A 24,097-nucleotide genomic window follows, 5' to 3' on the forward strand; every position below is an offset into this window, starting at 1 on the left:
GAGAAACAAAAATGGTATTTAGTAACAATAACAAATTAAATTGCTCCCCCGTGCTTAAATTAAATATTTGCAGTTTGTAAAAAAATTCTGCAAACAAGTCAGGTTTCGTCAACGGCTTATTGTAAAAATTTCTGAATGTCGTTTCCCTCGACCATTCTGCTGTCGTCAGAATATGGTCAACCGGTACGTCCATTCTTTCGGCCGTTGATGTAGACGCTGCCCTGGTGGAATGAGATTTGAAAAAAGTTAGTGTCTATTCCGGCAGCCTTTAGTACCTGCTTGAGCCATCTTGCAATGGTTTGGCTCGTTACCCGGCCATGAGGTTTTTTGTGGCTGACCCATAAGGCTTTTTCACTCCCTCTGATGTTATAGGTTGTGTCTATATAACATAGTAGATAGGTCATGACACACAACCGCGGCTCTGGCGGGTAAGCCCGGATCACCACAACTGGATTGGCTATACCTGGCCTGCTCTGTTCTACCAGACCCTGGATGATGAACGAGATCTGGTCTGGGGTGGTCACCATGTTGTCCAGTCGCAATCGATGTAGTGACTGGACCCTCTGAGTGGATACAAATGCCATCAACATGAGCGTTTTCAGGGTAGTTAGTTCGAGGCTGAGGGATCTGGCTGGTGGCCATCCCCTGAGGTACGTCAGGACCACACTGACATCCCATAAATGGGTATACCTTGGTCTAGGGGTTTGATGTTATAGATGCCCTTCATTAATTTGACCACCAGTGGATGGGATCCCATCGGCTGTTGTCCTGGTGCTGGTTTCAAATAAGCAGACAGGGCACTCCTTGCTGTGTTGACGGCACTGTAGCTGATTCCTCTTTGTGGTGTAGGTAGGCCAGGAACTCCAGTGCGTTGGTGACTGTTGCTGTTGTGTACGTGGTCCCTGTTTCCTGGCAGTACTTCTCCCATTTCTTGATGCTGGTTAAGTACTGCTTCTTAGTGGATGTTCGAAAGGGATGCTGACATGGTGTTGATGGTTTGTTCTGACAATCCCAGTTCCAGATAAGGTCTGTTTAAAACCCTGCAACCCATGAGTTTGATTTTCTCATGGCATGGGTGGCTTATGCCTGATACCGGGTGAGTTAACAACTCTGGGTCACTGGGGAATACCATCGGTGTTTCAACAAACATGTCATGCAGTACTGGGAACCATGGCTGTGTAGGCCAGTCGGGTACTATCAAACCCTGATGCAGAGTCCATCTGTATTTTTCGTAGTACCTGACTGATGAGGCAGAAGGGAGAGAAAACATAGAAGAAGGAATTTCCCCAATCCAGCGTGAAGGCATCTACTACCGCTGCTGCCTCTGGGTCTGGTTCCCAAGCGACATGCATAGGTATCTGGTGATTTAGCCTTGATGCAAATAAATCGATATCTGGCGTGCCATATAGCTTAATAATTTTTGCAAATACTTTGGGTTTTACATCCATTCGATGTTGTCATTGAATTTGCGTGACCTGGTGTTTGCCACTGTATTTAGCTTACCTGATAGGTAATTTGCTGACAGCCAAATATGTATTTTTGACACACCATTGCCAAATTGTGTTGACCAATTTGTCGCATGATAACGATTTTATGCCTCCCATATGGTTAATGTAGGCCACCACCGTAGTATTATCCATTTGTAACCGTACATGCAGTGATGCATATTTGATGTATATGCTTTTAATCCATAAAAGGCACCCAACATCGCAAAACAATGAATGCCCCGTGTAAGTAGTAATGATGACTTTAGGTTAGTCCATCTACCACCTGTTAGATAATGATAGGGCTGAAACTATGCCAACTGTTTTGATATAGTTTCAGTGGGTAATTTCATGACCCGATCATAATGACCTGCATGATATTTTAATGCCTGTACCTTTGCTCTTTGTAGATTTTATAATGCAATGGTCCGAATTGTGTAGCCAGGAATGCTGCTACCATTTTCCCAATTACTCTTGCTACTTGTCGAATAGTTGGTTGCTCGTTGACCATTAAATTGTGGTTAATGTTACATCAGTTGATGTAACAATGAGGTGGTGGCTCTGACGTGATGCCCATTCTAAGTCATAAAGTAACTAAGAGTGCATTATTGGAAACTTTCCTGATTGCAATGCAGGAATACAAATGTTTGTGACTGAAGGATTGAGTCAATTTGAATCTAATTGCAGCAGCCCGAACTTTACTGGCAACATTCCATTCCCATCTGAAAAGTCACAAGGAAATGTCTGTCTGTGTTTTCAGAAAAAACAACAGTGCAGGGGTGAGTAAAAGCTAACTGGGAAAGATCTACAAACCAGGTTAGCAGCCAGTATAGACTATATGTTCTTCATTCAACTGCAGGGGGCAACATTAGCTGACACCATAGGCCGTCACTTGCCACCGGGAATTGTAAATCCCTGAATGCACCAACCATCAATTTATGCATCTGGAAACATGTGGGGTCACTAATCAGAGCAAGGGGCGCCCAACTCCAAAGGGCCCAAAAAACACTGACGGCCACACCCTGGATGAAATGACCAGGACCAAAAAAGATACCCCTGCCCTCTTCTACAACTCACAGTATGAGTTGAACAAACATCAGGAAGAGGACTATCCAACCGGTATTAGACCCTAAGTTCGCGGGCCTGTGTAAACCCGAAACCTCTAAGCAAAACCTATTATTTGGAGGTGACCTATCTAGAAGGTCAAGGAGTTGGACGATGAAGCCAAACTGGGGCTCATCAAGACGTCCAAACATCATCCTCAAAGATATCTCCCCTATGCACCCCCGGTCGGACCAACCACACTGGGAGAAAACTCGAGGGCCAGGAAAACCCAACAACGGCCTTATTAGACCATGGCCCAGGCCGGCCCTCCTGGAAGATGCGTACACCCACAACAAACGGCCTCGGGGATCCAGAAGGAAACAGTAAACCCACTGGTAACTGTGGACGTAGGTAGGCCTGGTTCCTTACAAGTTGAAGGAAGCATGGAGATTGGTGCGAGATTACTCTTTTTCTAGAGACATCGAATGTTAACTTCTGACACTTGTATCTTAAGCAGTATCCAGGGATACACAATAGAACTTTACAACAACATAATCCTCCAGTCCAGCACAAAAATAAGAAAGATGGTGCTTGCCGCATCATCATAGATTAAATATTTTGAATATGATATACTCACTTCAAAATGGAAACCTTTGTTATTGCTAAGTAATTGATCTTCAAAGGTTACTACATGGCAAGCATTGATTCAAAAGATGCTTACTATTCAGTACCCATAACAAATGACCACAGACGTTATTTTAAATTTAATTGGATGGCTCAGAACTGGCAGTATAGAGCACTACCTAATGGTCTTACATTAGCACCTAGGTTATTTACAAAAATATCAAAACCAGCCATAGCGTTCTACGGAAACAAAAAACACAATGGTAATGGCTATTTGGATGACATACTAATTGTGGGGAAACTTTAAAACTGGCTGAACAAATGGTAACAGCCACTAAACAATTATTTGGAAAATTAGGGTTCATTATCCATCCAATTAAATCAAAAATTAAAGCCTTCAACAAAAGGGATTATTTGGGGTTCACCATTAACTCAGTTCTCATGTCAGTGACGTTGCCAAAATAAGTTACAGCCTTGATAGAGGCATGCAGCAAATCATTGACACGGGAAAAAAGCATCCATCAGACTGGTAGCAAGAATAATTGGCAAAATAATGGCTGCGTTTCTAGCCACACATTTCAGACCCTTACATTATAAAATTTACAGAGGGTCAAAATAGGAGCTCTTAAAATTAATGGTGGTCATTTCGATAGAACGATGAAGCTACCAACAGAAGCCATATTGAAACTAAATGGTGGAAAAACATTGGGCATTGTTCCAATCCAATCATTGTCAGCAACCCGTCTATAGTACTACAAATGGACGCTAATGCACAAGGATGGGGTGCTACCAATTCCATCTCCAGCTGTGGAGGAAGATGGAAGACACAGGAGGCATCATTATTACAAACACTGGGCATAAACTACCTGGAAATGTTGGGTGCCTTTCATGGCCTTAAGTCATGTTGCTCTGGGTTATATTACCAGCATGTTAGATTATAAATTGACAACACCACTGTGGTAGCACATATCAAACACACGGGTGGAAACAAATCAACATCATGTAACAATCTGGCCAACACAATTTGCAATGGTGTATCCAGAGAGGTATTTGAATGAGAACACCGAATGGATGTTGGACAAAATAGTATTTGCTGATATTACAGCACGATATGGAACACCAGATGTCGATCTATTCGCATCCAGACTTAATCACCAATTACCAAATTATGTTTCATGGGAAACAGACACTGGACAGCAGCAACAGATGCGTTTTAGCTGCATTGCGGGTGGGGGGGAGGAGTTGTTTATCTGGGCATTCCCTCCCTTCTGCGACATCAGGCGGGTACTAAGGAAAATACAACAAGACTCTGCGTCTGGTATTTTAATAGTACCAGACTGACCTAACCAACCATGGTTCTCGGTGGTACTGGATATGATACTAGAACCATGTATCACCATTCCAAAACAGACGACTAAGACGGAAAACCACCCGTGCCATGAACATATCGATCTCTTAATTTGTAGAGTCTGAAAGCTCCACTATTACATCTGGGACGGACGACCAGAGCAATGGACATGATCACAGCGGCCCACAGACAATCAACCTAAAGACAATACCTAGTATACATTAACAAATGGGAGTTGTATTGCAACCAAAATACATCATCCAGCCTGTTTTGGAATCTTTGGTTAACCTACATCATGACGAGGGGCTTAGTTATAGTGACATCAACTGTGCCAGAATTGCCATATCTACTTACCTATGGCAAGAAACGGAACGGCAGCCTGTGGGGGCACACACCCCCTGGTAACGACGCTCATGAGGGGCATTTTTAATGTGAATTCCCCAAGGACCAGGTATTTCCAAATATGGGACATCAGCATCGTTCTAACGTTGTTAAGGAACTGGGCTCCAGCCACAGCGCTGTCATTACAGCCTTTGATTATAAAAACTGTCATGTTGATGGCTTTGGTCACGGCACTAAGGGCTCAGTCCGTACAAAAATTAAGGCTGGACAACATGACCAGTTCACCTGGCAACTTACACTTCTATATTCAGGAATTAGTAAAACAAAACAGACAGGGGTCAGCAGGCCTTAAAATAACATTTAAAGCCTACCCTACAGATGATTGATTCTGTGTTGTGAGACATCTGCAAATATACATGGAACAAACCAAGACCATCAGAGGCACATAAAAGGAACTTCTCATCAGCCACAGACAGCCACACAAAAGAGTAACAGACCAGACCATCTAAAATGGCTAAAATAGTATTGACAAAAGCTGGTATAAACACTAACTGTTTTAAATCTCACTCCACCAGGCTGCAGATACGTCGGCAGCATTTAAATTGGAGGTTCCTATGGATCAAATCCTCAGGACTGCAGGATGGTCATCGGAAAGAACATTTCAAAGATTTATAACAAACCAGTAATGGAAACTGGAACTTTTCAGAAACATTGTTAAGTTTTCTGTATCATAATTTACCCCAAAAAACAGGGGCTATAATTTTGTGATTAACTTTATGGTTATTTTATATACCATATTGATGTCTAATGTGTTAACACCATTCTCCCCAAAACCAAGGCAGACGTGATGCATGGACTCGTTCCACGGCTTGAATCATAGAGCTTTAAAATCTTCACGTAGTCACTCACGTGCTTCCGAAGTAAAATAGTAAGATTAAACGAGAACTTACCAGTTCGAAATTTGATCATTATTTTATGAGGAGTCCGTTGAGGGAATAGTGCCCCCCGATCCCACCCTTGATCATAAACACAACTGGTATCTCTTCTCTAATCTTACTATATTTAAGTCATTACAGGTATCTGTGATTCCCACCGCTGCTTTGAAGAATTGGACGCACGCGTCCTAGCGGGTTCTTCACGTATTCCCTCAACGGACTCCTCATAAAATGATGATCAAACTTCGAACTGGTAAGTTCTCGTTTAACCTTACTATTTACTAGAATATTGCCTGGGTTTCAGCATCTAAGTTACAGAGAAAGTTTGAACAAGTTAGGTCTTTGTTCTTTGGAGCGCAGAATGTTAAGGGGGGACTTGATAGAGGTCTTTAAAATAATGAGAGGGATAGACAGAGTTGAGGTGGATAAGCTTTTCCCATTGAGAGTAGGGAAGCTTCAAACAACAGGACATGACTTGAGAATTAAGGGACAGAAGTTTAGCGGTAACATGAGGGGGGACTTCTTTACTCTGGGAGTGGTAGCTGTGAGGAATGAGCTTCCAGTGAAAGTAGTGGAGGCAGGTTCGATTTTATCATTTAAAAGTAAATTTAATAGATATATGGACGGGAAAGGAATGGAGCGTTATGGTCTGAGTGCAGGTAGATGGGACTTGGGGGAAAAAAGTGTTCGGCACGGACTTGAAGGGCCCAGATGGCCTGTTTCCGTGCTGTAATTGTTATATGGTTATATGATTTAATAGCCTCCCGAAACAATTCATGATGGTAGATGTCACGGGCACAGCGCGGTTGTCCTTTGGGCATGATATCTTGCTTTAATTGGATTTAGGGATAATGTTGTTCTTCATGAAGCAGGTTGGTACCTCAGAACGGAGTAGGGAGAGATTAAAGATGTAGTAGGGACAGATTAAAGATGCTCTCGGGAGGCGGATTCGTGTGGATTGGATCAACTTCAATGGCCGGGAATGGAACTCCAGCCGACTGCTGGGAGGCAGCTGGTATGTCACCATCTGCTACGGAAGAAAGGAAACGCAAACTGTGTTTTTGTCATATTCGGGTAGCAGAGTAGTGGCGATCTGACGTATAAAATATATTTAAAACGAACGTTTTTCACACTGTGGATGTTGGTTATCCTGAACGAGTGCCAGGTGAGGTAGTTGAGGAAGGACAACAAGATTTCAAGTAAACTTTTGGATAGGTAGATAGGGGAAGATTAGAATAAGATATGAATTGAACTCGGCAAACATTCAAGCTTTGATGAACTATTTTAGATGGTGTGGTCGAGTTGGGCCATAGGGCGTTTCAGTACTGTATGATGTTATGAGTGTTGGCGGTGCCTGACCTTTCTCCATCATGTTCTGTGTATGTTGGAGTATTGTGTTCAAACAGGCGCCACATTTCAGCAAAGCTCTAAAATCACCAGAGAGCGGATACAAACGAATAACTGCAGGGGCAAGAATAATTTCAACAGGTTACACTTTGAAGAAACAGGCGTCCCTCAGTGTGATCATATCGTCGGGACATGTCGGGATCTTCCCTCGATTCCTGTAGGATTCTGCAATAAAGAGGCCAGGAAGATGCACTCGTAGGTTCACCGTTTTACCGGGAAAATTAAAGGGGCGGGGATTCCATCCCTGACCCAACGACTAGATCACAGTAAATAATAATTTGTCAATGAGTCCCGTTTACAACAATTCACCATTCATTATTATTATTAAAATGGGTAGAAATTGGAGTCTGCACGAAATCTCCAAAGCTCTCGGTAGGCGGGCTTCGCGTGGATCGGGTCAACTGCGGAGGCCAGGGGTCGAATTCCGGCCAACATCTTGCGAGGCAGATGGTTTGCACCATCGTGTACTGGAGAAAGGAGACGCAAAGTAGCACTTTTTCTTCAGATCCTGCAAGCGGACTATTGGTGATCTGAGGTAGCTAATTACCCAACATACACGCGGAACCTGCAAGTTTTCCATAAATGACATTGGTGGATTCGTGCCATTTCGCATGCAGTTCTCTTGCCGTCCACCTGTTGTCCCCATCATTGCAAAGCTGCAACTTGCACAACACCCGGTAATTATTGGATCAGAGCTTCATTGTTTGAGGAGCGAAGAACAGAATCGAACCGATCAAATGATTCAAAGGACCTTTATTGTCACATGTACCAATTAAGGTGCAGTGATATGCGAATTGCCATTTAGCCATACGCAACAAAAGCAACAATACACACAATTACATAAGAGTTATCATAAACATCCACCACAGAGGATTCCCCACATTCCTCACTGTGGAAGAAGGCAAACAAGTGCAATCTTGTTCTTCGGTATACTCCCCTGGTCGAGTCTATCGAACCACCGCAGTCGGAGCGATCAAAGCCCCGCAGCCGACGATCGAAGCCCCCGTCGGGGTGATCATAACTCCCGCGTCGGGGCGGTTAAAACACCCTCCCCGCCATGGAGCTCCCAACTCGGCCTCTTCTTACCAGAAATAGCGTGATCAACGATGTTAAAATCCACAGGTTCCGCGGTTGGAGCTTCGATCCCCGGCAAAGGTATCGCAAGCTCCGCGATGTTAAAGTCCCGCAGACTCACGCGGCTTGGAGCGCCTGATCGGTCTTCAGGAAAGGCCGTCAACTCCACGGTGTTAGGGCACAGTGCGGACGGAGATACGATGCGGAAAAAATCACATCTCCGTCGAAGAAAGAGATTGAATAAAAGTCCCCCCCCCCCCCTCCACAACCACACATAAAACAAACCAAGGAACACTAAAACATAATTGTTAACATTTATAATATGGATAATATTGAGAGTAACCCTACCACTCGATGTCCTCGAGTTTGAAATGTCTATGTATGGTATATGTGATTTGTTTGGATAGCATGTAATCAGGCAACACATCGCTTTTTACATGGTCTCATGTAACAATAACAAACTTCAACCTCAAGCTCAAACCTAAAAAGCCTCTCATCTTAAATGTCTACAAAATCGCGATCTCAGAGGGATATTTCATGGCTTATTGTTCATTTGTTCCAGATATACACATGCACATTTAAATAATATGTTTACACACATTCTTTGTTTTGTGCTTTTTACAGAACTCCATTTGTCCAACTGGTTATTCTCACTCTACACAAACCAATTCACATCCCAGCATAGTTCAGTTAAAATTTATAAATACGCAGATGACACAACCATCATAGGTCTCATCTCGAACAATAATGAAACAGAATGCCGCACTCAAACACACAAAGCAGTCACTTGGTGCACAGATAATAACCTCTCACTCAACACATCAAAAACACACGAACTCATCATTGATTTCAGACGTAAGGCACAACCCAAGACCCCCCTACTCATCTCAGGCGAACCCATATCCACCACTGACTCATACAAATTTCTAGGCACTCACATAAGCAATAACCTCAAATGGAAAATCAATTCAAATCACATCTACAAAAAAGCCAACCAGAGACTCTTCTTCCTCCGCCAGCTCAAGAAGTTTAGAGTAAGGAAACACCTCCTAATCAAATTCTACACAGCCATCATCCAAAGCATGCTCACTTCATCAATTACAGTCTGGTTCAGCAGTTTAGACACTCACTCCCGTAATAAATTACAACGCATAGTTAACAAAGCATCCAAAATCATCAGCACTCCCCTTCCATCAATAGAATCACTCCATCACAAACGGTCTGTGTCAAGGGTGAAGAAAATCATCTCTGATCCCTCCCATCCAGCTCACCACATCTTCCACCTGATGCCATCAGGAAGGCGCTACAGCTCACTGTCCGCCAAGACATCTCGATTTAAAAACAGTTTTTACCCACACGCAATCCGAATTCTGAACACACTATGATAACAGCACATATCCTCCCCATGCATGTACTGTATATTGTATGATGTTGTGTTTTATGTTATGTTTGACGGGAATCAGCCTACCTTGTAACATCATGTACTGAACCTGAATTCCACCAGCTTGACTGTGTGGTCATTAAATAATCTAATCTAATCTAATCCAGTTGGACGGAGAACTGAATGACACAATGTGACTTGAACGAAGGTTATTGATTCTCATAAATACACGGAGGATTCGTGGTTTGGCGGGAATAACCAACAATATTCAGCACGATATGCTATATAATACACTATAATCTGCATTCTGTATCTTCCTCCACGCTACAACTACAGGATTTTAATTGATTAAATCGATGTATGGCATATCTGGACAGAATAGATAAAGCCACGCTTTCCACTGCATCTATGACCATGTGACAATAATAGACCAGCCTCACCTTACCTGATCTAATGTTCTGATATAAGTTACAACCATGAACAGAGCGGGATGTTCGTACTACGATGGCTTTAAGAATGTCCATGTAACGGAAACAGTATATATTAAACTAGAGAAGGTGTTGAATGGCGGTTAACCACAAATGAACTGTTGGACAAATGTGAAGACAAGGTGACGAGTGGGCGCGGCTGGAAGAGCACAGTCAAACACCCGATACCGTATCGTGGACCGTATTAATTGCCGGGCATTTGCAATACAACATAAAAAAATATACTCAGCAGTCAGAAAACTCATATGTAATGTCAGAAGTAAATTATCTTACCTAAGTTTGTCCCTTAAACCCAGCACCATCTTTGTGTCAAGTCTTCCCTTCAGGTTCCTTGTAAATCTTGCCCCTCTCACCTTAACCCTCTGATATCTGATTTGTGATTCTCCATCCTGGATAAAAGGCTGCATTCATCCTAATTATTCGTCTCATGATTTTACACACTTTATATCATCACCCTTCAGCTTCCTCCGCTCCAGTGAACAAAGTCCTCACCATTCCCTACAGCTGGGTCACACAATGAGATGGCTGTACAGTCCTGCTATACCTACTGACGGTGATACCACATGTGGAGAAATATGCAGAGACTGGACCAAGAGTCATAGTCACACGGCAGAGAAACAGACACAGCGACTCTCTGTGTCCATGCGACCCAATTACTGAATCACATTTGCTTGCAATTGGTCCACAGAATATTATATCCTGGCTCTCTCTCTTTTAAAGACGATACGTCCCTTTGAAGCGGTGTAGAGTCAGAAGGTCAGATTTATCCAGAGCATAAAGTGGCTGTGTGACGATCTCAAATTAATCAGACCCTCTAATGTGTACAGTTGATAAGACCATCTAGTGAATTTATTGTCATTGATTTGTGGGACGGCGACGCCCTGACAGGATAGACCTTCAATACAATAAACAACGGGTATAAGGAAGATTACGTTAGGATCAAAAGATCAGAATATGAATTCACCTTGGAGTGACTGAGATGAGATGTAATTTACTCTCTCAGATATATCTGCATGGAGAGTACCCTCTCCTCCAGAAAACGATGATGTCCATTTGTTAAATACATACAAGCGAAGTTCCTTGTGGACAAGAGGGAACTGAAGACTAATGTGCCCAGCTATGGAAATTAACTTGATACCAGGATTGATAATTAATTGTCTGAACAGGCCTGAGCTTGGCATTGTGCCTGTGGCCGTGTGTACCTGTGTCCATGGCCTAGGAATGTGCTCCGCCCTCTGCCACTGCTTCCTCCGGAGGAGACTAACAACACCTCTACAAACAAGATACAAGATACAAGATACAAGATTCCTTTATTGTCATTCAGACCTTTCGGTCTGAACGAAATTATGTTGCCTGCAGTCATACACAGAACCAATAATAACAAAACATACAATAAACACAAATTAAACATCCACCACAGTGAGTTCACCAAGCACATCCTCACTGTGATGGAGGCAAAGTCTTAGTCTCCGTCTCTTCCCTCCTTGTTCTCCCTCTGCGCTGAGGCGATCGATCCAGGCCGGAGATGCCGCCCTCCAGTCCAGCCTCGAGACGGCCCGCCACAGCATCAGCCCCGGGTCCCGCAGTCTCCGCTCCGAGCCGCTGCACCAGCTCCAGGCCGCCGCCGAAAGACCGAAAGCCGCACCAGCAAGTCGGGCCACCGCAGCCTTAGCCCCGAAGACGGCCAGCCTCTCGTTGGTAAGTCCTGGCAGGCTCTGCCTCTGGAGCCTCGGGGTCGGTCGCAGGTTGGAGGCCACCAGCTCCGCCATTAGTCCTCAGCGCAGACGGAGGCAGAGAAGGGGGATACGACATGAAAACGTCGCATTCCCCCGAAGGAAGAGACAGAGAACAGAGTCCAGGCTCCAGGTGAGGCGACGCTGCGGCTGCTGGAGGGAGGGAGGGAGGTGATCGTTGTGGAGAAGCGAAGCCCGAATGGACGGCCGTTGGGGAAGAACGTTCTGGAAACGCGAGCGGGAGGGATGGCGGGAAATAACGGGCGTCAACGGCTGAGGGAGCGCGGGAGCGTTGACAGTTGGTGGGGAGGGGGGTGTTGACGTCACTCGGCCTCGCGCCGTTGCCCCCGCGCTCTGGCCCCGCCCACACACACACGCTCTGGCCCCGCCCACACACACACACGCGCTCTGGCCCCGCCCACACACACACACACACGCGCTCTGGCCCCGCCCACACACACACACGCGCGCTCTGGCCCCGCCCACACACGCGCGCGCTCTGGCCCCGCCCACACATACACACGGGCTCTGGCCCCGCCCACACACACACACGCGCTCGGATCCCGGGTGGAGGCGGGAGAACGGGTCGAGCACACGGTGTCAATCAAATGCAGCTGCTTCAAATTCATGCTTTTTACCCCTTTACCGTCGCTTTCCAGGTGTCCCAGCTCTGGAGCCGTTAACGGCGGCGATCAACGGTTGGTGAGTGAGTGGGGGGAGGGAGAAAGAGAGAGAGGGGAGGAGAGGAGGAGGAGGGGGGGGGGGGGAAGAGGGGGGGGAGAAAGGTGAGGGGGAGGAGGAAGGTGTTTATTTATGGCTTTGGAGGTGTTGGGGGTAGCAGGCGGTTGTGTGGGCCGCCGGTAGGCGGGAGGTTAACCGGCTGGAGAGTTTTGTCGGCCGGGGCGTCGAAAGCTGGAGCGGCCCGGGAGCGAGTGTAATACAGTTGTGGGGCCCGGGAGCGAGTGTAATACAGTTGTGGGGCCCGGGAGCGAGTGTAGTACAGTTGCGGGGCCCGGGAGCGAGTGTAACACCGTTGTGGGGCCCGGGAGCGAGTCTAATACAGTTGTGGGGCCCGGGAGCGAGTGTAATACAGTTGTGGGGCCCGGGAGCGAGTGTAATACAGTTGTGGGGCCCGGGAGCGAGTGTAATACAGTTGCGGGGCCCGGGAGCGAGTGTAATACAGTTGTGGAGCCCGGGAGCGAGTGTAATACAGTTGCGGGGTCCGGGAGCGAGTATAATACAGTTGTGGGGCCCGGGAGCGAGTGTAATACAGTTGCGTGGCCCGGGAGCGAGTCTAATACAGTTGTGGGGCCCGGGAGCGAGTGTAATACAGTCCTCCTCACCCCATTCCTCTCTCCCCCACCCCCTTCCCACTCTCCCCTTGCCCCCTTCCCCCTGTCCCTTTTCCACCACTCCCGCTACCCCTCTCCCGCTCCCTCCCTCCATCCCCACTCCTCTCCCCCCTCCCCCTCGCCACCCTTTACACTCTCCCCCCACCCTTGCCCCCCTCCCATCCCATTCTTGCCCCGCCACCCTACCACTCTTCCCCTCCCTCCACACTCTTCACACTCTCCCTCCTCCTTCCCTACTCCCCCTCCTCCCACCCCATTCTTCCACTTATCTCCCCTCACCCATCTCCCTCCCCACCCCTCTCTCCCCGTACCTTCCTTCTCCCTCCCCATTCTACCCCCTCTCCGCTCTCCCCCTCCCTCCACACTCTTCCCCCTCTCTCCCTCCTACCCCTCTCCCCCTCCCGCCACACTCACCCTCTTTCCCCCCACCTTCTCTCACCCCCTCCCGCATCCCCTCTCCTCCTCCCTTTCCCCCCTCTCCCCTTGCACCCCAACCCCCACCCATCTCTCCCCCCACCTCCCTCCTATCCATCTTTGCCTCTTCCACCACTCTCCCTACCCCACTTCCGCACTCTTACCCTCCCCTCTCCCTCGCCACTATTTCCCCTCTCTCCCCGCTACCCGTCTCTGCCTCCCATCCCACTCTTCCCCGCCCCCTACCACTCTCCCCTCCCTCCACTCTTCCCCCTTTCTCCCTTCCCCTTCTCACTCCTCCTTCCCCTCCCTCCTCCCCCCCTCCCCATCCCACTCTCATCCTCCCCTTCCCCCTCTCCATCTCCCTCTCTCCTCACCCTCTCCCTCCTTCCCTCCCACCCCTCTCCCTCCTCCCCTCCCGCACCCTTTCTCCCCCCTCCCACCCCTCTTCACCCCCATCTCCTCATACCCCCTTCCCCTCTCTCTTGCACCACTCCCCGCTACCCCTCTCCCACCCCCTACCCCTCCCCCACCCCTTCCTGCCCTACCCACTCTCCTCCCACTGCCCACTCTCCTTCCCCTTCCCATCCCCCTCTCACTCCCCCTACCCCGCTTTGCTCTCCCTCCCAAATCTCCCCCATTTCCGCCTCCCCCTCCCCTCCCTCCCCACCCTCCCCACCCCATCTCCCCCTCACCCCCTCCGCCCACCTGTGTGTTTGGGGGGGTGGTTAGTGTGAGTGTGATGCTGCAGCCTCCCCCCCCCCGCAAACGCGCGTTCTAGTTTGGCCCATAAATCCACGACAATGAGATTTTAAAATCATGCTATATTGTGAATTCTTGTGTGAATGTTATTTGGACACTTAGGCTAATTAAAAATGTTAAATCTTCTCTAAAAAAATGGATAACAGTTCTGTACTCCCCCAATCCTGCATCTACCCTGTCCAATCTCTCACTCATGTTATACGATTCTATAAGATACCCGCTCATCCTTCTGAATTCCAGTGAATACAAACCCAGTCGACCCATTCTTTCAACATATGTCAGTCCCGCCACCATCATCATTTCCTGAGAAGGTTGGCATTTTCTTTCATTATTGATAACACAACATGAATTCTGAAGATTTCCGAAGAACACAGTCAGGCCAGGAAAAACTTGTTTTGTTTGTTAGGCAAGGCACAAATGCGTCAAGACTTTATTTTAAAAAAAACACACTTTAAAATGCTTTTAAGTGTTTGGGCCAGTGGCAGGCAGCTGGTACTGTGAGCCATCGGCTGTGTGCAGCTTGGCTCACTTTTGCATTTTCATTTGGGTACAGTATGAATGAGAAGATGCTGGTACTGTTGCTTGTCTGCTCCTCGACAAAGCCAAGGAGGGTTTGTATTAGGGACACTTCACCATCCGTTGCCCACCACGGATGGCCGACCTGCTGAGATCTACCAGGACTTTGGAGGGGAATGGCCAGGCAACGTGTCGGGTCTGGACATTTCTATGGACTCATGGAGTCGTGAGGGGGGAGGGGGGTGCTGGAAAAAATAGTTGGGGTCGGGACAGACTCCAGGATTTCATTTGGATGAGGGGAGAGTCTCCTCAAATTGGAGAATTCTGTGTTCACGTCATTGGGCTGTATGGAACAGATAGGTGACGTTTCAGAATGCTGGAGTAACTCAGCGGGTCAGGCAGCATCTGTGGAGAACATGGATAGGTGACATTTCGGGTCATGACCCTTCTTCAGACTGACATTATGTTGACAGATGAGGGAGTGATCGGCAGATGAGTGAAGTGACAGAGGTGAGGGAAAATAAGGAGATAAAAGAATGTGAGATAAGGAGAGAGGAATGTATATGTGCAGCTTTAAGGGACATTGGTCAGGTAGCATTTGGAGTATTGCATACAGTTCTGGTCACTCCATTACAGGACTGATGTGGAGGCTTTGGGGAAGGTGCAGAGATGGTTAACCAGAATGGTTTAAAAACAAGGAACTGCAGATGCTAGTTTACAAAAAAGGACACAAAATGCTGGAGTAACTCAGTGGGACAGGGAGCATCTCTGGACAGAAGGACTGAGTGATATTTCGGGTCGAGACTGAGGAGGGTCTCGACCAGAAACGTTACCCATTCCTTCCAGCATTTTGTGTCTACATAAACAGCGCTTATCTATCCACGTGGCGGTGTGCCAGCAGGCTGAAGGAGCGGGCAAAGGCCTTGCCAGAGCGGGCAGGTGAAGGGGGGCTGGCCCGGTGTGGACTCGCCGGTGCTCCAGAAGGCGGTCAAGGCGTGTGAAGCCCTTACCACAGGACGGGCAGGGGAAGGGACGCTCACCAATGTGGGTACGCCGGTGCTGCTCGCCGGCGTGGGTCCGCCGGTGCTGCCGCAACTCCCGCGAGCTGTCAAACGACTCACCACAGTACGGGCAGTCGTAGGGCGGGCCACTGGTGTGCACGTGCTGATGAGACAGGGCATGGGAGGCCATGGCAAAGTGCTCTCCACACACCGGGCTGGGGACGGGACGGTCGCCGGCGTGCACCCGCTGGTGGGACAGCAGCCGGGTGGAGCGGGTGAAGCCCTTGCCGCACTGGGCACAGGTGTAGGGGCGCTCGCCGGTGTGGGTGCGCTGGTGCGTCAGCAGGGTGCCGGACTGGGTGAAGCCCTTGCCGCACTGGGCACAGGTGTAGGGGCGCTCGCCGGTGTGGGTGCGCTGGTGCTCCAGCAGGCGGTCAGAGCTTGTGAAGCCCTTGCCGCACTGGGCGCAGGTGAAGGGGCGCTCACCGGAGTGGGTGTGCTGGTGCACCAGCAGGTGACTAGACTGGGTGAAGCCCTTGCCGCACTGGGCGCAGGTGTAGGGACGCTCGCTGGTGTGGGTGCGCTGGTGCCTCAGCAAGTTCCTGGAGTGGGTGAAGCCCTTACCGCACTGGGCACAGGTGTTGGGGCGCTCGCCAGTGTGGGTGCGCTGGTGCACCAGCAGGCTGCTGGATTTGGTGAAGCCCTTGCCGCAGTCGCTGCATGTGTAGGGACGTTCCCCGGTGTGCCCGCGCCTGTGCACCTTCAGTTCCTTGGACGACTTGAAGCATTTGCCGCAGTCGGAGCAGGTGAAGGGCCGCTCACTGCTGTGCACCCGCTGGTGCTCCCGCAGCCCCGACAACTGGATAAAGCTCTCGCCGCATGTGGAGCAGCCATAGGGCTTCTCGCCCGTGTGCACCCGCCGGTGGGCCTTCAGCACATCCGCCCTCTTGAAGCTCTTGCCGCACTCTGTGGAGTTGAAGGGGCGTTCTATCCTGTGCTCCCCCCGGTGGGTCTCCAGCTTGCTCGGGCTCTGCCAGGCCTTGCCACACACGTCGCACTCATAACGCTTCTCCTTGTTGTGCCCCGTCATGTGGTCCTCCATCGAAGATCAGCCATTGAAGCCCGGCCCGCACACCGAGCAGATGGGGGGCTCACCGGCACCCTGGCCGCCCTCAATAGCCGCTCATGTTCCCGTCTCTCCGTCCACAGTAACGGCTCCTAAACCCTGCAGGAGGGGAACACAGAGGGTCAACAAGCTGGCAAACAGGACATTCCTAGCACATACTAGCACATATTGGGTGCGTTTATGGCGGAGGAAACCATTATATAATTCTGTGCTGCACACTGGCGCAGCGGTACAGTTGTAAATCAATCGGCCTCCACAAAATAGCTAAATTGTCCCCAATGTGCGTTGGATAGTGATCGTGTACGGGGTGATCGCTGGTCGGCGCGGACCCCATGGGCCGAAAGGCCTGTTGTTTCCACGCTGCATCTCTAAACTGAACTAAACCAAAGAAGGGTGTCGACCCAAAATTTCACCCATTCTTCTCTCCACAGATGCTGCCTGACCTGCTGAGTTACTCCAGCACTTTGTCATAGAGTCATGGAGTGATACAGTGTTGGAAAGAGGCCCTTCGGCCCAACTCGTACCCGCACTCCTAGATCCCTCGGCTCTACACATTCCGCAAGGCTCAGAGTTCAGAGTCCTAATGAGACCACACCTGGAGTATTGTGTGCAGTTTTGGTCCCCTAATTTGAGGAAGGACATTCTTGCTATTGAGGGAGAGCAGCGTAGGCTCACCAGGTTAATTCCCGGGATGTGGGGGACTGTCATATACTGATAGAATGGAGCGGCTGGGCTTGCACGCTCTGGAGTTTAGAAGGATGAGATGGGATCTTATTGAACCATATAAGATTGTTAAGGGTTTGGACACGCTAGAGGCAGGAAACATGTTCCCGATGTTGGGGGAGTCCAGAACCGGGGGCCACACAGTTTAAGAATAAGGGGTAAGCCATTTAGAACAGAGACATGGAAACACTTTTTTTCACAGAGTTGTGAGTCTGTGGACTTCTCTGCCTCAGAGGCCGGTTCTGTGGATACTTTCAAGAGAGGGCTCTTAAAGATCGTGGAGTCAAGAGATATGGGGAGAAGGCAGGAACGGGGTATTGAATGGCGGTGCTGGCTCACAGGGCCGAATGGCCTACTCCTGCACCTCTTGTCTATTGCCCCAGCGCCCTCTCTCCCCCTCTCTCCCTCTCTTCCTCTCCCTCTCCCTCTCCCTCTCTCTCTCCCCCTCGATCTCCCTCCCTCCCTCCCTCCCTCCCTCCCTCCCTCCCTCCCTCCCTCCCTCCCTCCCTCCTCCCTCCCTCCCTCCCTCCCTCCCTCCCTCCCTCCCTCCCTCCCTCCCTCCCTCCCTCCCTCTCTCCCGCTCTCCCTCCCTCCCTCCCTCCCTCCCTCTCTCCCTCCATCCCTCCCTCCCTCCCTCTCTCTTTCTCGCCCTCCCTCCCTCCCTCCCTCCCTCTCTCCCGCTCTCCTTGCCCCCTCTCTCTCCCTCCCTCTCTCTCTCACCGTCCAGTGCGGGTCGGCTCCATTTTGGGCCAGGCGTCACGTCATATTCGGGCTGAGGCGGGGCAATGGGCAGCCGAGGCTGTCTGCTACGTCATTTCCGGGCCGATGCTGTTGGGGCTGTGGTTGGGGTTTGTGTTGAGGTTGAGGTTGGGGCTGGGGTTGGGCCTGGGGTTGGGGTTGGTGTTAGGGCTGGGCCTGGGGTATGGGCTGGGGTTGGTGTTGGGGCTGGGGTTTGGGCTAGTGTTGGGGTTGGGCCTGGGGTTTGTGTTGGGGTTGAGGTTGGGGCTGGGGTTGGGATTGGGGTTGGTGTTGGGGATGGTGTTGGTGTTGGGTCGGGAAGGGGATGGGGTTGGTGATGGGGTTGGGGTTGGGCCTGGGGTTGGGGCTGGGGTTGGTGTTAGGGCTGGGCCTGGGGTATGGGCTGGGGTTGGTGTTGGGGCTGGGGTTTGGGTTAGTGTTGGGGTTGGGCCTGGGGTTTGTTTTGGGGTTGAGGTTGGGGCTGGGGTTGGGGTTGGGGTTGGTGTTGGGGTTGGGCCTGGAGTTGGGGTTGGGGTTGGTGTTGGGGCTGGGGTTGGGCCTGGGGTTGGTGTTGGGGTTGGGCCTGGGTTGGTGTTACGGATGGGCCTCGGGTTGGGGCTGGGGCTGGTGTTGGGGTTGGTGTTGGGGCTGCGGTTGGGCCTGGTGTTGAGGTTGAGGTTGGGGTTGGGGCTGGGGTTGGGCCTGGGGTTGAGGTTGCGTCTGGGGCTGGGGTTGGTGTTGGGGTTGGGGTTGAGGTTGGGGCTGGGGTTGGGGCTGGGGTTGGTGTTGGGATTGGGGTTGGGTCTGGGGTTGGGGTTGGTGTTGGGGCTGGGGCAGGGGTTGGTGTTGGGGCTGGGGTTGGGTCTGGGGTTGGGCCTGGGGTTGGGGCTGGTGTTGAGTTTGGTGTTGGGGCTGGAGTTGGTGTTGGTGTTGGGTCTGGGGTTGGGGTTGGGGTTGAGGTTGGTGTTGGGGTTGGTGCTGGTGTTGGGTCGGGTAGGGTCTGCGGTTGGTGTTGGGGTTGGTGTTGGGCCTGGGGTTGGGGCTGGGGTTGGTGTTGGGGTTGGGATTTGTTTTGGGGTTGGGCCTGAGGTTGGTGTTGGGGTTGAGATTGGGGTTAGTGTTTGGGCCTGGGGTTGGGGCTGGGGTTGGGGTTGGGCCTGGGGTTGGTGTAGGGGTTAGTGTTTGGGGTTGGGGCTGAGGTTGGGGTTGGGCCTGAGGTTGCGGTTGGGCCTGGTGTTGGTGTTGGGGCTGGAGTTAGGGTTGGTGTTGGGACATGGTTTGGGCCTGGGTTTGGTGTTGGGGCTTGGGTTGGGCCTGGTGTTGGGGTTGGGCCTGGTGTTGGGGTTGGGCCTGGGGTTGGTCTGGGGTTGGTGTTGGGGTTGGGGTTGGGGTTGGGGTTGGGCCTGAGGTTGGGGTTAGTGTTTGGGGTTGGGGTTGGGATTGGGCCTGGGGTTGGGCCTGGGGCTGGAGTTGGGCCTGGGGTTGGGGTTGTGGTTGGGTCTGGGGTTGGGGTTGAGCCTGGGGTTGGGCCTGGGGTAGTGGTTGGGTTTGGGGTTGGGGCTGGAGTTGGGGCTGGGCCTGGGGTTGGTGTTGGGGTTGGGCCTGTGATTGGGTCTGGGGTTGGGGTTGGGGTTGGGCCTGGGGTTGGTGTAGGGGTTGGGGCTGGAGTTGGGCCTGGGCCAGGGGTTGGGTTTGGGGTTGGGGCTGGGGTTGGGGTTGGCGTTGGGGTTGGTGTTGGGCCTGGGGTTGGGGTTGGGCCTGTGCTTGGGGTTGGGTCTGGGGTTGGAGCTGGGGTTGGGGTTGGAGTTGGGGTTGGTGTTGGGCCTGGGGTTGGGGCTGGGGTTGGGGTTGGGCCAGTGTTTGGGGTTGGGTCTGGGGTTGGGATTGGGCCTGAGGTTGGGGTTAGTGTTTGGGCCTGGGGTTGGGGTTTGTGTTGGGGCTGGAGTTTGGCCTGGGGTTGAGGTTGGTGTTGGGGCTGGGGTTGGTGTTGGGGCTGGGGTTGGGGCTGGGGTTGGGGTTGGTGTTGGGGTTGAGCCTGGGGTTGGGCCTGGGGTTGGTGTTGGGGCTGATGTTGGGGTTTGTGTTGGGGTTGGTGTTGGGGTTGGGGCTTGGGTTGTGGTTGGGCCTGGTGTTGATGTTGGGGCTGGGGTTGGGGTTGGGGCTGGAGTTGGGGCTGGGGTTGGTGTTGGGGCTGATGTTGGGGTTTGTGTTGGGGTTGGTGTTGGGGCTGGGGTTGGTGTTGGGGTTGAGGTTGGGATGTGGTTGGGACTGAGGTTGGTGTTGGGGTTGGGGCTGGAGTTGGGGCTGGGCCTGGGGTTGGGGTTAGGGCTGGAGTTGGGCCTGGGGCTGGGCCTGGGGTTGGGGTTGGTGTTGGGGTTGGGCCTGTGGTTGGGGTTGGGTCTGGGGTTGTGGTTAGTGTTTGGGCCTGGGGCTGGGGTTGGTGTTGGGCCTGGGGTTGGTGTTGGGCCTGGGGCTGGAGTTGGGCCTGGGGTTGGCGTTGGGCCTGGGGTTGGGCCTGGGGCTGTGGTTGGTGTTGGGGTTAGGGTTGGGGATGGGCCTGGGGTTAGGGTTGGGCATGGAGTTGGTCCGGGGACTGGGCCTGGGGTTGGTGTCGCGGTTGGGCCTGTGGTTGGGGTTGGTTTAAATCCAGACCCACAGTGTCACTTCCATCAGTAGCACCTCACATAATGTCAGTCCATCTGTGCTACCACAGTGTGTCAGTCCATTAGCACAACACACAATCAGTCACATCATTAGTACTACACCATATTTTATCACTTTATCTGTACTACCTCACAGTGTTTCACTCTATCAGTATTGCTCCACAGTGCGTTACTCCATCAGTACCACCATAGTGTGTCCCTCCATTAGCATTACTCCACAGTGTTTCTCTCCATCAGTCCCACCACAGTGTGTCCCTCCGTCAGTATCACCAACGTGTGTTCCCGTATCAGCAGGGCTCCAAATTAACGGTTGCCCGGGTGCCATTGACCACTCAAAGCGCTGCCGGGCAACCTAAACACCGAGTCCTTTTGCCCGGTTTGGCAACGAGATACTGGTTTATACCGAAGATAGACACAAAAAACTGGAGTAACTCTGCGGGTCTGGCAGCATCTCTGGAGAAAAGGAACGCAACATTTTGTGTCGGCGGTGACGGCTGTATTGCGTGGGCAAGACACTAGGTGCGGGGTGACGAAGGGTCGCAGCGAATGACGGGCCCCGAACAGCGACAGCGGCTTCATCTCCTCCTTCCTCAAGGCCCGATAAGGGCCGCTGCATGCAAACCCGCTAACCAAAGATCTTATAGCACTCCATCAGTACCACCACAGTCTCCCTCCATCAGTACCAACGCAGTGTGTCACTCCATCAGTACCACCACAGTGTGTCCCTCCATCAGTACCAAGGCAGTGTGTCCCTCCATCAGTACCACCACAGTATGTCTCTCCATCAGTACCACCACAGTCTCACTCCATCAGTACCACCACAGTGTGTCCCTCCATCAGTACCAAGGCAGTGTGTGCCTCCATCAGTATCACCACAGTATGTCACTCCATCAGTAACACCACAGTGTGTCACTCCATCAGTGTCACAAACGTGTGTCACTCCATCAGTACCACCACAGTGTGTCACTCCATCAGTACCACCACAGTGTGTCACTCCATCAGTACCACCACAGTGTGTCACTCCATCAGTATCACCACAGTGTGTCACTCCATCAGTACCACCACCTTGTGTCACTCCACCAGTACCACTACCGTGTGTCCCTGCATCAATACCAGCACAGTGTGTCACTCCATCAATTCAACCATAGTGCGGCCATCCATCAGTACCACCGCAGTGTGTCGCTCCAATAGTGGCAACACATCATGTTGCTCCATCAGTATCACCATCGTGTGTCTCTGCATCAGTACACCACAGTGTGTCCCTCCATCAGTACCACCACAGTGTGTCCCTCCATCAGGGCCACCAATGTGTCCCTCCATCAGTACCACCACGGTGTGTCCCTCCATCAGTACCACCATCGTGTGTCTCTGCATTAGTACCACCACAGTACATCCCTCCATCAGTAGCACCACAGTGTGTCACTCCATCAGTACCACTACAGTGTGTCACTCCATCAGTAGCACCACAGTGTGTCACTCCATCAGTCCCACCACAGTGTGTCGCTCCAATAGTACCACCAGAGTGTGTCACTCCATCAGTACCACCACAGTGAGTCACTGTGTCAGTTCTGCCCCATTTTTATCCCTCCATCAGTACTATCCCACTTTGAGTCACTCCATCAGTGGACGGAGAGAGGGCAGCCCAGAGAGGGGGAATAGAGAGCGTAGGAGAGAGAGTAACAGTCCAGTGAAAGTGACATCAGTAAGGATGGAGGGAGAGAGAACGAGAGGAGGGAGAGGTGCTGCATCGTTTGCCGATTTATTTAGGTTTAGGACAATTCTGAGGCGGCAATGTTTCTGTTCTCTGAGTGTCTTTGGGTCGTTCTTCCTCAGAGGTGATGAAGGAAGGCAGAGATTGTTATTGCCCCATGGTATAGTCAGATCTATTCCAGACAAGCAGGGAGTGAATGGTTCCCGTGGTCAGTCAGCGGGAGCGTGGGGTTGAGGTCACAGTCAGTGAAGCCGCGATCATATTGAGTGGTGAAGCAGAATGGAAGGGGGGGGGGAGGCACTTTAGTCCGAGGTAACGTATTGAACTAATTGCTCAACCTGTGGACAAATGTCGCCCAGTCCAGTCCACCTTCAAACTGGGCACCAGAAACCCTGAGAGGATCCCTGGAATTTGGCATTGCCTTGCTGAGTGAAACGGATTGAAGGAAATCAGACAAGCAACATGAGGTGGAGAGTTGGATCTGATGGAGTTTGAAACAATAACCCCTTTGCTGGAACAATGCCGCCCGCCCGCCGCTCCCAATTTCCATCCCTCAGTATCTATCGCCACAATTCCCAGTCTTTGGAGTTTCTTAATCAATTCCCTGAATAAATTACAACCTGTCTGTCTGTCTCAGCAGGGATTTCACTCGGCTGATGTCATCTGTTTGTGAATCATTTCAAAATCTCTATTTTTAAACTCTGTTGAAATTTCACTGTCCCGGTGGAGACGGAAAATGGTATAAAATCTCCATGAATGTTGTGTCCCAGCATTTCATTCCGAGACATTACCGGTAGTTCACGGGGACACGTCGCTGGGCAGAGAAAATGTGGGAAAAGCTGCTGGAATATTACGCCGTGGAGAAAATCCTGTACGCGATCATTGCTGCCGTTGGAGTCCCTGGTAAGTGAGCAGAACAATTCAAGTTTTATAACTCCATCCGTGTGTTAACTGGTGTTGACCTGATTCTCATCATGTTACAAGTTCCCAACTGATGATCGTTGTACAAGAATATGTGAAGAATATCAATCCTCTCTGTGAAATATTTGTGAATTAACGCTGCTGTGATTTGTCTTATTTTCAGACAGCTGAAACTAAGCATCTTTTTCTCTCACTGCTGCCGGCCGGGAGCCACTAGAATGTTGTTCTTGCCTTCAGTGGCACCTTGCCCAGGGTTGTCACAGTGCTCGGGACAGGCAGGCAGGCAGCTCTCCGGGACAGTGTGACTGGG

The 24,097-nt window shown here is 50.9% G+C and overlaps 1 protein-coding gene across 1 annotated transcript in view; it reads right to left on the reverse strand.

The window, feature by feature from the left end:
* The window catches only part of LOC116969079 (extensin-like), a 46,829-nt gene extending 23,545 nt beyond the window's left edge, over nucleotides 1-23,284 (reverse strand). The window contains exons 1-4 of the mRNA XM_033016026.1: nucleotides 23,205-23,284; nucleotides 20,925-21,115; nucleotides 19,238-19,428; nucleotides 16,501-16,667 (exon numbers count right to left, since the gene is read on the reverse strand). Of these exons, the coding sequence (XP_032871917.1) occupies nucleotides 16,501-16,667; nucleotides 19,238-19,428; nucleotides 20,925-21,115; nucleotides 23,205-23,284 (629 nt within the window). The remainder of the gene's footprint in view (nucleotides 1-16,500; nucleotides 16,668-19,237; nucleotides 19,429-20,924; nucleotides 21,116-23,204) is intronic.
* Between the last annotated feature and the right edge of the window lie 813 nt (nucleotides 23,285-24,097).

The sequence above is a fragment of the Amblyraja radiata genome, unplaced genomic scaffold (assembly GCF_010909765.2).
Source record: "Amblyraja radiata isolate CabotCenter1 unplaced genomic scaffold, sAmbRad1.1.pri S100, whole genome shotgun sequence".
NCBI classification, from domain to species: domain Eukaryota; kingdom Metazoa; phylum Chordata; class Chondrichthyes; order Rajiformes; family Rajidae; genus Amblyraja; species Amblyraja radiata.